General features: G+C 42.5%; 1 protein-coding gene across 3 annotated transcripts in view; it reads right to left on the bottom strand.

Moving 5' to 3' along the window:
- LOC124595441 (probable poly(ADP-ribose) glycohydrolase 2) overlaps nucleotides 1-14,959 on the bottom strand; it is a 457,210-nt gene that overhangs the window by 134,003 nt on the left and 308,248 nt on the right. For all 3 annotated transcript variants that reach the window (XM_047134183.1, XM_047134185.1, XM_047134184.1), the window contains one exon: nucleotides 12,112-12,249. In XM_047134183.1, coding sequence (XP_046990139.1) covers nucleotides 12,112-12,242 — 131 coding nt within the window. In that variant the 5' untranslated portion in view covers nucleotides 12,243-12,249. The remainder of the gene's footprint in view (nucleotides 1-12,111; nucleotides 12,250-14,959) is intronic.

Genomic DNA, 14,959 nt, shown 5'->3' with positions numbered 1-14,959 from the left:
GAACAGTTCGACGACGTTTGCAGCAGCATGGACTATCAGCTCGGAGACCATGGCTGCGGTTACCCTTGGCGCTGTATCACAGACAGGAGCGCCTGCGATGGTGTACTCAACGAAGAACCTGGGTGCACGAATGGCAATACATTTTTTCGGATGAATCCAGGTTCTGTTTACAGCATCATGACGGACGCATCCGTGTTTGGCGACATCGCGGTGAACGCACATTGGAAGCGTGTATTCGTCAACACCACACTGGTGTATCACCCGGCGTGATGGTATGGGGTGCCATTGGTTACACTTCTCGGTCACCTCTTGTTCGCATTGACGGTACTTTGAACAGTGGACGTTACATTTCAGATGTGTTACGACTCGTGGCTCTACGCTTCATTCCATCCCTGCGAAACCCTAAATTTCAGCAAGATAATGCACGACCGCATGTTGCAGGTCCTGTACGGGCCTTTCTGGATACAGAAAATGTTCGACTGTTGCGTTGGCCAGCACATTCTCCAGATCTCTCCATATCGAAAACGTCTGGTCAATGGTGGCCGAGAAACTGGCTCGTCACAATACGCCAGTCACTACTCTTGATGAATTGTAGTATAATGTTGAAGCTGCATGGGCAGCTGTACCTGTGTACGCCATCCAAGCTCTGTTTGACTCAATGCCCAGGCGTATCAAGGCCGTTATTACGGCCAGAGGTGGTTGTTCTGGGTACTGATTTCTCAGGATCTATGAACCCAAATTGCGTGCAAATGTAATCACATGTCAGTTCTAGTATAATATATTTGTCCAATGAATACCCGTTTATCATCTGCATTCTTCTTGGTGTAGAAATTTTAATGGCCAGTTCAGTATGTAGATGTACACGTAGAAGAATGGACAAACTGGTAGAAGCTGACCTCGAGGAAGATCAGTTTGGATTCCGGAGAATCATAGAAATACCCGAGGCAACGCTGAACCTACGACTTACCTTAGAAGATATGTTGGGGAAAAGGCAAACTTACGTTTATACCTTTTGTAGACACAGAGGAAGCTTTTTATAATGTTGACAGCAATGCACTCTTTGAAATTCTGAAGTTAAGTACAGGAAGCGAAAGGCTATCTACAACTTGTACAGAAACCAGACGGCAGTTATAAGAATTTAAGGGCATGAAAGGGAAACTGATTGCGAAGGGAGTGAGACAGGGTTGTAGCCTATCCCCGTTGTTATTCAATATGTACATTGAACAAGCAGTGGAGGAAGATTAACGTGAACGAAAGCAAAACAAAGGTAATGGAATGTAGTCGAATTAAATCACGTGACGCTGAGGGAATCAGATTAAGAAACGAGACACTTAAAAATAGTTAATGCTTTTCTCTAGAAGATAAAGTTGTTAACATCGAGTATAGACAGACTTAAGTGTTAGGAAGTCTTTTCTGAAAATATTTCTCTGCAGTGTAGCCACGTATGGAAGTGAAACAGTAGACAAGAAGGGAATAGAAGCTTTTGAAAAGTGGTGCTATAGAAGAATGCTGAAGATTAGATGGGTAGATCACGTAACTAATGAGGAAGTACTGAATAGAATTGCGGAGAAAAGAAATTTGTGGCACAACTTTGACTAGAAGAGAGGATCGGTTGATAGGACACATTCTGAGACATCAAGGCATCATCAATTTAATATTGGAGTGAAGCGTGGGGGGGCGGGGGGGGGGGGGGGGTAAAAATCGTAGAGGGACACCAAGAGATGAATACGGCGAGCAGATTCAGAAGGATTTAGGTTTTAGTTGTTTCGAGATAACGAGACTTACACATGATAGAGTAGCACGGAGAGCTGCATCAAACCAAACTTCAGGATGAAGACAACAATAACGACAGCAACAACAGTGCGACATTTCCAGATATGCCTAGTTTTCTCCAATATGCGTTAAACTTACCTGCTTTTACTCCTGTACATGTGTATTGCAATAGTCAATATTTCTGTAACTGACGTCCATCGCCGCGCGGGATTAGCCGAGCGGTCTGATGGTGCTGCAGTCATGGACTGTGCGGCTGATCCCGGCGGAGGTTCAGGTCCTCCCTCGAGCATGTGTGTGTGTGTGTGTGTGTGTGTGTGTGTGTGTGTGAGTGTATGTGTGTGTGTGTGTGTTTGTCCTTAGGATAATTTAGGTTAAGTATTGTGTAAGTAAAGTATTTGAATCGCTAACTGGATAAAGGAAACATATCAAAAATTACAAAGTTGTTTCATCGTAAGACAGAAGAGCAACTGGCTAGGCCCATGATTTACTGCACATCTGGGATCCGCCCACAATCAGTAAAGCACCTCCAGCAGCAAGTATAATTCACCGCTTACGGCACAAAGGGAACATGTTCTAGACGTGTTCCATTTCTGCAATAAATAATATTTCCTATAGCGAGGGCAAGTTTGTTAACACCGCTGACCGGTAGGTTCTGGAAACATCTGATTACGCAGTATTTGAATCAGTTGATCTTTTTGCAGCCAGTGTAAGCTACAACATAACCTAATAATACTGAGTAGCGTATTTTATTAATTTGTTTTCTGAATTGTTAGTTTCGTCAGTAAGTTATTACTGTTCAAATGAGTTCAACGGAAGAAGAAGGTACTGACGTCAGAAAAAGGTAGAAGGGAATCATTAATGCTGATAAATACAAGATAAATAAGGTCAAGTAAGCCAAGGGTTCGGATAGAGAGAATTTGACCACGAATTGGGAAAGAAAGCTACCTGTAACACGAAGTTGGATAAAAATTACGTAAACTAAAGCACTGTACAACAACGTATTTTAGAAAAAAATATAGAATAGCTTTGCTTGAGGGTTTTGTATAAAGCAGTTTTTTGTCTGTCCATGTAAAAGTGGACTTGTTCCCTTTCTGATGTTAGCAGTTCGTTTGTACACTTATGTAACACGAATGAAGTATAAACTGACAGACAAAAAGTGAACTTGCCTTTACTGCCTGTGTTTTTCGTATTTCACTGTACTGAGTGAAAACTGCGTGCCAGAAGATTTCGGTCGATAAGAAGATTACCTGCGAAAGACTAATTCCCGCGTTTAAGTATCAAACCAGCACAGAATTTTAGCCTGTGAGCAAGTTTGAAAACAGCGCACACTCCGCTATTTTCGTTACTCCAGGAGCGCTAATCCAACAACGTATGCAGAATAGCATTTGGGAAAGTGGAGGAGGGGGAGGCGTAATGGAAGCTGTGATGGTGGGGCGTGCTGGGATAGCTCGGTCAGCAAAGGCACTGCTCACTAAATGCAAGCCTTCATGTCCGGTACACAGTTTTGGTCCCTTACAAAAATTTTAATTCGTATAGTTGACTGATAGATCCAGTCTCACAATAACAACTATTCGCCCAGCACTTCTGCACCAATAAAAAAAAATAAAAAAAATATTTAGCATACCAGTCTTGACAAACGCTACCCAGATTAAGAAGGTATACCAAGAGGTACACATAACAGCAGCAATCGACTAGTGTTGTGTGACGTTGTGCTGAGGCTGGGAATGCGTAAATGTTGCACAGTGTGGCTGCTTTAGAATGTTTAATGTTGTTTATGTGATGCACAGTTCAAACTTGTGTTGGTAACAGACAAAATCCCTTATGGATGTTGTGTGTCCGGATGTAAACGAAAATATCTGACAGGCTCGAATATGCGGTTTTTTCGTTTTCGGAAGAAGAACAGTTATTAGAAAAATGGAAACGGAAAGGGAAAATTTAGCTATCAGCATTACGGCAAAGATAAGACATTTGAGTTCCTTTATGGTTATAATGTTGCAGGGAGTAAAAATAATGTGAAGCATAATCTTAAATTTAGACGTAATTTAGCACTTACTGCGTTATTCGTTTGGCAATATTTTATTACGAGGCGGCTCCAACAAGTAAGTTTCCCTATTTTATTTAAAAAAATATTACACACAATTTACCATGCTTAAATAATTTGACATTGTACAATGCTTCTGTTACTTTCCTACATAGTCGCCATGGTTTTGCAGGCATTTTTGGTAACATGAAACAAGTTTTCGCAAACCAGTTTTGTAACCTGCATTCACTGTTGATGTGACTTTATCATAGGTGTTGAAGTGCTTACCTCCAAAATAACCTTCGAGTGGGGGGTGGGGGGGCATGTGAAAATCACTTGGAGAAAGATCTGGTGAATATGAAGATTGCGAAAACAGTTCGCAGTTGGATCTTCCAAGCTCCGCTTGAGTCATTAGTGCTGCATGAGGCTGATTATTGTCATGAAGGAAGATAACTTTAGGAGACAAAAGACCAGGACATTTCTTTTGATAGCAGCTCGCAGATTCCTCAAGACATTACAGACCTCTCTGCATTCATTATGATGTTGCGAGGTTTGTGGAGAACGAGCAAAACCTCCTGACAGTTCCAAAAGATAGTTTTCGTAACTTTCCCCTACTGAATGTGTGACCTTTGCCTTTTTAGGGCACTTTCGCCACACCAAGCTATGACGTTTTGTCTCAGAAGTCGGGTGATGGATCCAGGTCCCATCCTCAGTTACAAGCTGTTTGAAGAGCAAATCTCCCTCTCTCTCGTGTATTTATAGAAACGTTCCGACAGTAATTTTCTGTTGTTGCTCGCGCCCTTTTACAAACTGTACACTCCAAAGTCGGACCATTTGAATGCTCATACTGCCTACCCCATAAACAGAGGGTAACTCCTGATGGATGTCGACAGCGGATAGTTGTTCTATTGCTAGAAAGGCGAATGACAGTGCGCAGCTCATGTGCGGACGCACTTTGTAGTGGTTAACTCCAAGTTATCTGGGAGCATACTGACAAGATGTTGCTGCGTTTGCGTAGAAAGCCGGTGGGAGCGTTGTCAGCCCCATATCAGCCGAACTCGCCAGCCCTCATATGTCCTGGATACAGTTTATATGAAGTTAAATAAAACAGGGAAACTTACTTATTGAACCACCCTCAAATTATCGTCATTAATACAGGGTGACACAGGATAACGGGAATGTTTGAAATGAGTAATGGCAGCCATGGGCAGGTGTCAGCACAGCGGGTTCGTGAGAGTTAATGAGCAAACAGTCCGCCATTTAAGTAATCATGGGTCGGTGGAACTAACAACAGCGTGCGTTAGCCATAAAAAGTTTTGTCAAAACAATGATAGTTTGGTAGCGGCGCAGAGGGAGTTTCGACGTTTTATAATTTAGGACGTCATGATGCCGTTCCGTCGAAACACGCGATAAAATGTTGGATTAATAACTTTGAAAAGACTGGATCTGTGGTGTCACCGCCAGACACCACACTTGCTAGGTGGTAGTTTTAAATCGGCAGCGGTCCGTTAGTACATGTCGGACCCGCGTGTCGCCACTGTGTGATCGCAGACAGAGCGCCACCACAAGGCAGGTCTCGAGATACGGACTAGCACTCGCCCAGTTGTACGGACGACGTAGCTAGCGACTACACGGACGAAGCATTGCTCATTAGCCGAGCCAATAGTTAGAATAGCCTTCAGCTAAGTCAATGGCTACGACCTAGCAAGGCGCCATTAGTAACATTGCATGTATCTAAAGAGTCTCACTTGTATCGCCACAATCTCCAGATGTACCAAAAGGATGGATTAAAGTTAAGTAATACTGAAGCTACATACTTTTCTTTATAGCATTCATTACGTATCCTGTTACAGACCTATAACTTGCCTGCTAAACGCGTGCCTTTCGGCTACTTCCGTGGCGTGGCTGTCTTGCTACGCCACAACAGGATCTGCCCTCAAGAAGAAACCAATAGGACGACCAAGAAGTGTGCGCTCTCCAGCAAACATAGATGTTGTACGCGAGTGTGTCTTACGGAGCCCGCGCCATTCAATTTGTAAGCAAGCAGCAGTGGCTGGAATGTCCCGGGAGAGTGTTCGCAGAATTCTTCGTCTTGCAGGTGGTGCAACAATTGAAGGACAACGATTACCAGTGAAGATTAGTATTCTGTCAACAAATGATAACAAAAATAAACAATGACGATGAATTTCTAAACAAGTTGTGGATGTCAGATGAGGCACATTTTCATCTCACAGGATATGTGAACTAAACAGAACTACCGTTACTGGGCAAATACAAATCCTAATGACGTTTACACGCTAGTAATGTAGTGTAGTGTTTCATCACATGTGATTATCGGACAGAATTTTTTCGCAAATGAACAGGGAAACACAATAACTGTCAACGCCGATCGTTACGTGGAGATGTTACGAACTTTCGTTCCACCTGCATTGAACAACTTTCTAAACGTCCAGAAAGCCTGATTTCTGTAAGATGGAGCGACACCACACACTGCACGGCAATCAATGGCATATTCGCAAGAATTGTTTGGCAATCGTGTGAGCTCACGATTCAGTAACATTCCCTGGCCCCCTAGATTGCCGCATTTATCCGGTTGTGATGTTTACTTGTGGGGCTACCTCAAGAGCAAAGTCTACACGATTCGACCAAGAACCCTGGATGAGTTAAAACAGATAATTCGGGATGAAATTCACAGTATCCCAGCTGAGATGTTGCAGCGGCCAATAAGGAATCTTAACAACAGATTTCACGAATGTATTCGTACAGGAGGACGCTATTAAAGGACGTAGTTTTAAAAAAATGATAAATGCCATTAATGTTTAGTAAATGACAAAGTAGTAAGGCTTCAATTACTATGAATGTAATTTCTTTCCTTCATCCCTTCTAGTTTTATTGGATTGTGGAAATCTTTCCGGTTTCCTGTGTCACGCTGTGTATCTTGAATTTTGTAATCGGAAACAAATCTCGAACACCGTGCGTGAAGAGCGTCCACTGCTCTAGATAAACTGTTTGTAAGGATTTAATCCCTGTCAGTTCGCAATTTTGATTTTCTACCAATGTTCAATACTTTGTCGTTGAATTCATAGAAGTTGCAGGGCACTAAATGCCAATTTCTTGTTAGGTTATGCGTGTAACATTGGCCGGCGAAGGTTTGCTTACAACGTATTGCTCTTTCCTATTCCATTTTAATTGTTTGCTTACCGTGAAATTGAAGTCTGATACAGAACATGAAAGTATCGCTCTGTGCTCTACCGTGCTCCAAGCAACGAGTTTAGATAGCCTGTTTTGTTATTGATTAAGAGCACTGCACATGTGTGTGTGTGTGTGGGGGGGGGGCGGGACAGGGGGGAGGGGAGGGTGTTATTACTATGTCAGTTGAGCTGCTCGTAGAAATTTAGCAAGGCGTCGTATATAGCAGAAACTGGATTAGTGGTTCAGCAGATTAAGGGCAAGGTTCTCGAATCTCAGTTGAAAGGAAGGAGGAAAGAGAAGAAGTTTTCCTTTTGTCGCCAAGTGATTAGAGAAGGGGATCCATTTTGGTTTCAGAGCAACAACTCTGTCTTTTGAATAATGTGACTTGGGGGAAAGAACAGGTAGCCTAACATGAATGGTCGGACACTGAGATCTTTACGCTAACTCAACTAACAATTTATAAATATATATCACAAATAGTTATAAAATGTAATATTTATAAATATGAAAACTATTTCAGACTAATCCCTCACTAACATTAGCTCCTCATTATTAAGATCGTGGTAATCGGTGCTGCTTAATCGTCGTGCAGGCTTTGTTGGCAGGTGTTGAAAGGTATATATATATATATATATATATATATATATATATATATATATATATATATATATATGTGTGTGTGTGTGTGTGTGTGTGTGTGAGTGTGTAAATTTTCGTAGGAATTTTTCTTGTTTTGTATGTCGGGAATCGCGCTCGTATGGTCTGAATTGCTTAGACACGCGCGCGCAGCCTCAACAAAGAAGATCTGCTGCACAGAGATGAGAAGTGATCTTTGCTCTGAGGAGATGCGTGCCACGTATATCTGTTGATCGCGACAAGAGGAGAGGAGACACAGATGAGCTTTGGTGTTAGACGTGAACAGTCGAGTTTCGGTTTAGTAGCAGGAAGTATCAAACAATAGAGATTTTACGGAATTCGATTTTGGATTAATGGAAGATTTACTGCGGACAGAAAAAGAATTGATTTTTATATTGGTACGACTATGCTCTTTGTGAAGAATGGATTACAGGTAATGATTAATTTTGAGGAGCCAAAGAAGCTGGTACACCTGCCTAATATCGTGCAGGGCCCTCGCGAGCACTTAGAAGTGCCGAAACACGACGTGTTGGAGGAAACTGACACCATTAATCCTGCATGGCTGTTCATAAATCCGTAACAGTCTGAGGGAGTGGAGATCTCTTCTGAGTAGCACGTTGCAAGCATCCCAGATATGCTCAATGACGTTCGTCCTGGCGAGTTTGTGGCCAGCGGAAGTGTTTAAACTCAGAAGAGTGTTCCTGGAGCCACTCTGTAACAGTTCTAGACGTGTGTGGTGTCGCGTTATCCTGGTGGAATATCCGAAGTCCTTCGGAGTGCTCAGTGGACATGAATGGATGCAGGTGACCAGACAGGACGCTTACGTACGTGTCACCTGTCAAGAGTCGTATCTAGACGTATCAGTGGTTCCATATCACTCCAACTGCACACGCCCCACACCATGACAGAGCCTCCACAAGGTTGAACAGTCGGCTGCTGACATGCAAGGTCCATAGATTCATGAGGTTGCCTCCGTACCCGTACACGTCCGTCCGTTTGAAACGAGACTAGTCAGACCAGGCAACATGTTTCCAGTCAACAGTCCAATTTCGGTGCTGACGGGGTCAGGCGAGGCGTAAAGCTTAGTGTTGTGCAGTGATCAAGGATACACGAGTGGGCCTTCGGCTCCGAAAGCCCACACCGATGATGTTCTGTTGGATGGCTCGCACGCTGACACATGTTGATGGCCCAGCACTGAAATCTGCAGCAATTTTCCGAAGGGTTGCACTTCTGTCACGTTGAACGATGGTCGTACGGGAAAATCCCCACTTGGTCGCTGTGTCCCATCGTTCGTGCGTCGAGTACAACACCACGTTCAAACTCACTTAAACCTTTATAATCTGCCATTGAAGCAGTAGTAACGGCTCTAACAACTGCGCCAGACGCTTGAGGTTTTATATAGGTGTTGCCGACCGCAGCGCTGTATTCTTTCTGTTTACGTACTCTGTATTTGAATAAGCAAGCTTATACCAGTTCCTTTGGCTCTTCAGTGTATTTGCGGTAGTGATTTGATAATGCACCATTCTTGATTTGTCGGAGATACTGATCAGGGACCTTCCTGCTTTATGCTTTTTTGTTAGAATTTATCTACCATTGTGAGAGGAATGGATTTAAGAATTGATTTTGGAATTTTATTTATGGAAAGATTATACGTGTGAAGTTTAATTTTTAAACTTCTTGGATTATAGTTACGTGATTTCAGAAGAAGCTTAACTGTTACTGAAGTTTCATCAAATGTTATTAAGTCGAATAGTATGATATTGATACTGAATTCATTTAACCCAGAGTCATTGTCCACATCCCAAGAGTCAATTTTCAATTTATTGAAAACCGTTACTAAAAATTATGAACCACGAGTGATAGCAATATCTTTTAGAGAACGTATTGCACCTTTTCGTATCTCATTAGTTAGATTTTGCAGCTTTGTTAACGAGACGCGCTGTAGCTACGGGAGCATTTTGCACGGCATCGAAGTACATTGTCAAACTTTGTGATAACAATAAGTTTAAGACAGGGCATGATTTTCTTAGAATTCTCGCAGCTACATTTCTCTAAGCATTCTCGCAGTTGAAGTTTGTCACTAACAGTCCGCGTTACAGAAGCATCAGCTAGGTCTGGTCTGTGCACCAGAGGAAGCCCAAAGTTTAGCATATAACAGATATTTAACTTAAAAAGACAGTAAACATTCCACATCAACTTACTTTAAAACAAATTTAAACAGATAACTTTCAACAAAGTTTAGCATATAACAGATCATTTAACTTAAAAAGACAGTCAACATTCCACATCAACTTACTTTAAAACAAATTTAAACAGATAACTTTCAGTGTGTAATTGGTATAAGACTTGTTTTATTAAAATAGTTATGCAGTCACTAGCAGTAAAATACGTGGCCAGAAAAAGGCGTTTCTAGAAGCTCCTAACAGTAGAAATTGCTGTTATGAGGACAAGACTTTTAAGCCTACTCTTGGTAGGCGGACTGCTCAGCGCACTGGGCTTCTAATCGAGGTGGTGGTGTTGCCTTGACACAGCGCAGAAAGAGGCCCGCAGACAACAGGGCGCCCAAAGACAATGCTGGACACAAAACCGGCACCACATGGCTATGTCCTACCCGTAAGATCTCTGTGGCGTTATCTTCCAACAAGATAATAATAGAACCCATTTCAGCACCACGTGTTACAAACTCTCTCAAGGCCACGACGTGGCGTGATACGCTCTGCGACCGGCCGCACAAGGCCGAAAACAAAAGTCCAACGGAATTCGATTAGTAATAAATCAAGTGACAGACTAGGGACCCCTTGATGGTGAACAACCCGCTGTTGGCTTCATAATTTAAGTGCCAATTTTATTTCGAAGTACTTAAAAATTTAATCGCTAATAACAATTCTTGACATACTATGGGATGAATATTTGGAAATAGATTTCGGTTGCTGTCATCTTGAGAGGTGTAAATAATTTCTCAAGAAGGTGGCAACTAGTAAAAACGATTTAAGAATGAAAGAACCGTTTACGAGACGCGTAGGAATACAGCAAATCACGCCGTTCCGACGGCTGAGACTGTGCCAGGATAAGGAACCTATGGGAGAAAAGGAGGTGAACAGTTTCAGTGTTCCAGGAGGCGAAGGCCAGTCAACCAACCGTCCATTAGGATGGCACAGACGCTAATTTTTGAAATCGTCAGCTTATCAGAGTGTGGTTACAGCCACATCTGCCCAGACCGTCCAGTCTACCGAGAACGACTCGCAGCTGCGGCCACGGTACCGTTCGCGGCCAGGTCTTGTTACACGCATTGAACGACATGCTGTGGCGCACTTAACTGTCTATTACTCTGAAAAGAGCTGAACAATGTCAGTTTCGCCGTTTAGTTCGTTTCGTGATCCCCATTATATTGCAATATAACGGCAGAGCGGCTGCGCCATGCATGCGGTAAGATGCATCCAAGTCTGCGAGGACCATTCGCAACCGTCTCCATGAAGCTGGGCTACGGTCCCGCACACCGTTAGGCCGTCTTCCGCTCACGCCCCAACATCGTGCAGCCCGCCTCCAGTGCTGTCGCGACAGGCGTGAATGGAGGGACGAATGGAGACGTGTCGTCTTCAGCGATGAGAGTCGCTTCTGCCTTGGTGCCAATGATGGTCGTATGCGTGTTTGGCGCCGTGCAGGTGAGCGCCACAATCAGGACTGCATACGACCGAGGCACACAGGGCCAACACCCGGCATCATGGTGTGGGGAGCGATCTCCTACACTGGCCGTACACCACTGGTGATCGTCGAGGGGACACTGAATAGTGCACGGTACATCCAAACCGTCATCGAACCCATCGTTCTACCATTCGTAGACCGGCAAGGGAACTTGCTGTTCCAACAGGACAATGCACGTCCGCATGTATCCCGTGCCACCCAACGTGCTCTAGAGGGTGTAAGTCAACTACCCTGGCCAGCAAGATCTCCGGATCTGTCCCCCATTGAGCATGTTTGGGACTGGATGAAGCGTCGTCTCACGCGGTCTGCACGTCCAGCACGAACGCTGGTCCAACTGAGGCGCCAGGTGGAAATGGCATGGCAAGCCGTTCCACAGGACTACATCCAGCATGTCTACGATCGTCTCCATGGGAGAATAGCAGCCTGCATTGCTGCGAAAGGTGGATATACACTGTACTAGTGCCGACATTGTGCATGCTCTGTTGCCTGTGTCTATGTGCCTGTGGTTCTGTCAGTGTGATCATGTGATGTATCTGACCCCAGGAATGTGTCAATAAAGTTTCCCCTTCCTGGGACAATGAATTCACGGTGTTCTTATTTAAATTTCCAGGAGTGTAGATCTCTGTTACACACTGTACAATCTGTACTTAAATGTTGACAATTCTTCTGCACGTAGTTTCCACCAAAATTCCAACAGCTGGCTTTCTGATCTGATGTACTTACGATTTCAACATGGTTCAGCAATGTTCTTGCACAAAGGGCGATACTGAACAAAGAGAGATACTCACTTGCACATGGTGTGTATCTTCTGCATGCCATCGACCAGCTCCTGCGGCGTGCGGGCGAGGGCGAGCTGCGTCAGGTGGCGCTGCACCGTCGGCCACCACGGCAGGTCGCACGGCAGCATGACCAGCGCCATGTCATTGCTGCGGGCACAAAATGGCCGGTGAGCGAGCCCAGTTACCAAGTTGGAAGTGAGGGGACGCTGACATTAACGAAAAGGGGGAAGCCGCCACAGTACGCCTAATAGCATCACCAGAGCTATGACATTGCTGTGGGCGTGGAGCCAGTCAACTATTAATTCCATTATGGCAGCTATGGTACTGTCTGTACAGGAAGGGGTGAAAGGTTTGCAAACGAAGGTACAGTGATGTTTCAGAAATTGTCTTAATGGAAAGTTGGGCAGTATTGGACAGTGCACTGTATTGCACAAGAGCTCTTTGTAAACTCTAGCACCAGTGCCACTGCAGTATATGGGAGAATAAGACTGCTCAGTCGATTTTGAATCAAAAGATCAGTATGTCTCTAAGTGGCAGCAAGTTATGCTTTTCGGCGCATGAACTTGATTTTCGAGTGTTTTATTTTATATGCAAATAAACAATATTATATTTCTTTTGTGTTATAGATATAACTGTCATTATTCTGTGTTACAGACTGTGCTAGAGTTTAGTCCAAGTAGGAACGATGGGAATGTTAAATTACCACAGCAGTATATTTGGGTTGTACTGTTGAAAGCAATTTTATGTTGTACTCGACAATCTTAAATTTCTAAACATTTTCTTTAACATGTAAATATTGAGTAACTACAACGTACATGGGATGAAAATAACATGAAGGAAGTCATTAAAAAATCAACTTTTACAATGATAACCAGCAAGGTGAGTGAGAATTTACAGTTCTACGAAGTACATTAGGCTGTCTTTAGGGATAAACAAAGGGGTGGTCATGAAACCTTTTTAGAAAATAACAAGTTTTTTCCAAAGAGATTGACTGATACACAAGAATAATATTCTATGATCGATGAAACCTTCAATGAACACAGCATTCAGTGCCACATCTGTGAGGGTTTGGGCCCATCAACATTGTGCCCATACAGACTACATAAATGCTCTAGATGTATGTTTATAAGATTTTATTTTATGTATATTATGTTCTGCATTCTATGTATTGTTATTCAGTGTGTCAAAAAACCATATGATAAATAAATGTTACAAATTTTTCGCTAAAGGTTAAACTAGTATTTTTATTTAGGCCTCTTCTGTAAAAAACTTAATGATTGCGAAATTTTGCATATTCAACTCTCTACTGACGTAGAAACTCAGTATAAAGATGTGTAGCCTAAATTTTCGTTAGTTTAATGTTTATTTATGGTCCAAGCAAAAACCTTTTTGATGATTTTATGACTTCTTACATGTTACACCTTCATGATCAATGCAACCCTCCAAAAATTTAAATAACCAAAAGCTTGGAAAATTTATAATAAAGCAACGAATATATATTCTTATGACGTTGAGTTTTATGCTTCTATTAAGCATGATTAATGGTGTTGGTTAGTGTTTCTAATACAACATTCAGAAAAAATGATTGCTTTTAGGGGAGGGAGGGAGGGAGGGGGGGTGGGAAAAGTCAGTAACTACTTCCTGACTTTAAATGCAGAAAATGCTGAAGTTCAAAAATAATAAAGGACTGAAATGGATACTGCTTCAAAATTAACAATCAACTAGTTCCATGTTTTATAATATGCAAAATACATCAAACTTCGGTTATATTAGACACTGTTATAGATAAAATACAGAAAAGAACAAAAACTATGACTGAAGTTAAGTATTAAATTATAGCTGATACATAAAAACAAAATACGAATTTAATTAAAATTTTGTGTCAGATTTACATGAATCTACAGGAATCATGGAGCCATGTTCTGGGGAACGTTGTGGTAGAAAATTATAATCACACTAATAGATCCAGGACTACTCGCAAAAGCCGGCCGGAGTGGCCGTGCGGTTCTAGGCGCTACAGTCTGGAGCCGAGCGACCGCTCCGGTCGCAGGTTCGAATCCTACCTCGGGCATGGATGTGTGTGATGTCCTTAGGTTAGTTAGGTTTAATTAGTTCTAAGTTCTAGGCGACCGATGACCTCAGAAGTTAAGTCGCATAGTGCTCAGAGCCATTTGAAGCCATACTCGCCAAAATCAAACTGAATATTCCGCTTGTTTTGAGAACCTATAACTGTCGACAAATGTTCCAGATTTATCTCTTACATTCTCTCTTAGGTAACAAATATTAAATGTATGGCATTAAAATGAACTATACAAATAGTTGAGTCTGTAATAATGAATTCACAAATGGCGAGAGAGAGATGTCTTTGTCGGTGAGACAAATTCGATCATAGAAGTATTGCATAGCTCCGACAACAGATTACAAGTAGAAATACAATGAAAGTTCAGATTTTCTATTTTTGCAACGGATTGGCTGTTTTACCGCCTTTAAGTTTATGCGTCTCACAACGATTAGACAGCTGTTAAAATACTCTCTAAGACAAAAAAAAAAAAAAAAAAAAAAAAAAAAAAAAAAAAAAAAAAAAGAGACGCACCACGACGGAATTGTCCGAATGGGGCGGAAATCGGTAGAGGTGATGTACTCGTACATGTACACACATTTTAAGGAAAAAACTTCACGATTTATCCAAGAGAAAGAGCTTCATAAACTGAGCCAGTCAATAATGCGTTGCTCCATCTCTGACCCTCAAACAAGCAGTTATTCGCTTGGTATTGATTCACAGACTTGTTGGATGTCCTTTTGAGAGATATCGTGCCATATTTTGTCCCATTGGCGAGTCGGATCGTCGAAATTCCGA

The sequence above is a fragment of the Schistocerca americana genome, chromosome 2, assembly GCF_021461395.2.
Source record: "Schistocerca americana isolate TAMUIC-IGC-003095 chromosome 2, iqSchAmer2.1, whole genome shotgun sequence".
In the NCBI taxonomy this organism is placed as follows: domain Eukaryota; kingdom Metazoa; phylum Arthropoda; class Insecta; order Orthoptera; family Acrididae; genus Schistocerca; species Schistocerca americana.
This window is presented reverse-complemented; position numbering and strand designations above follow the sequence as displayed.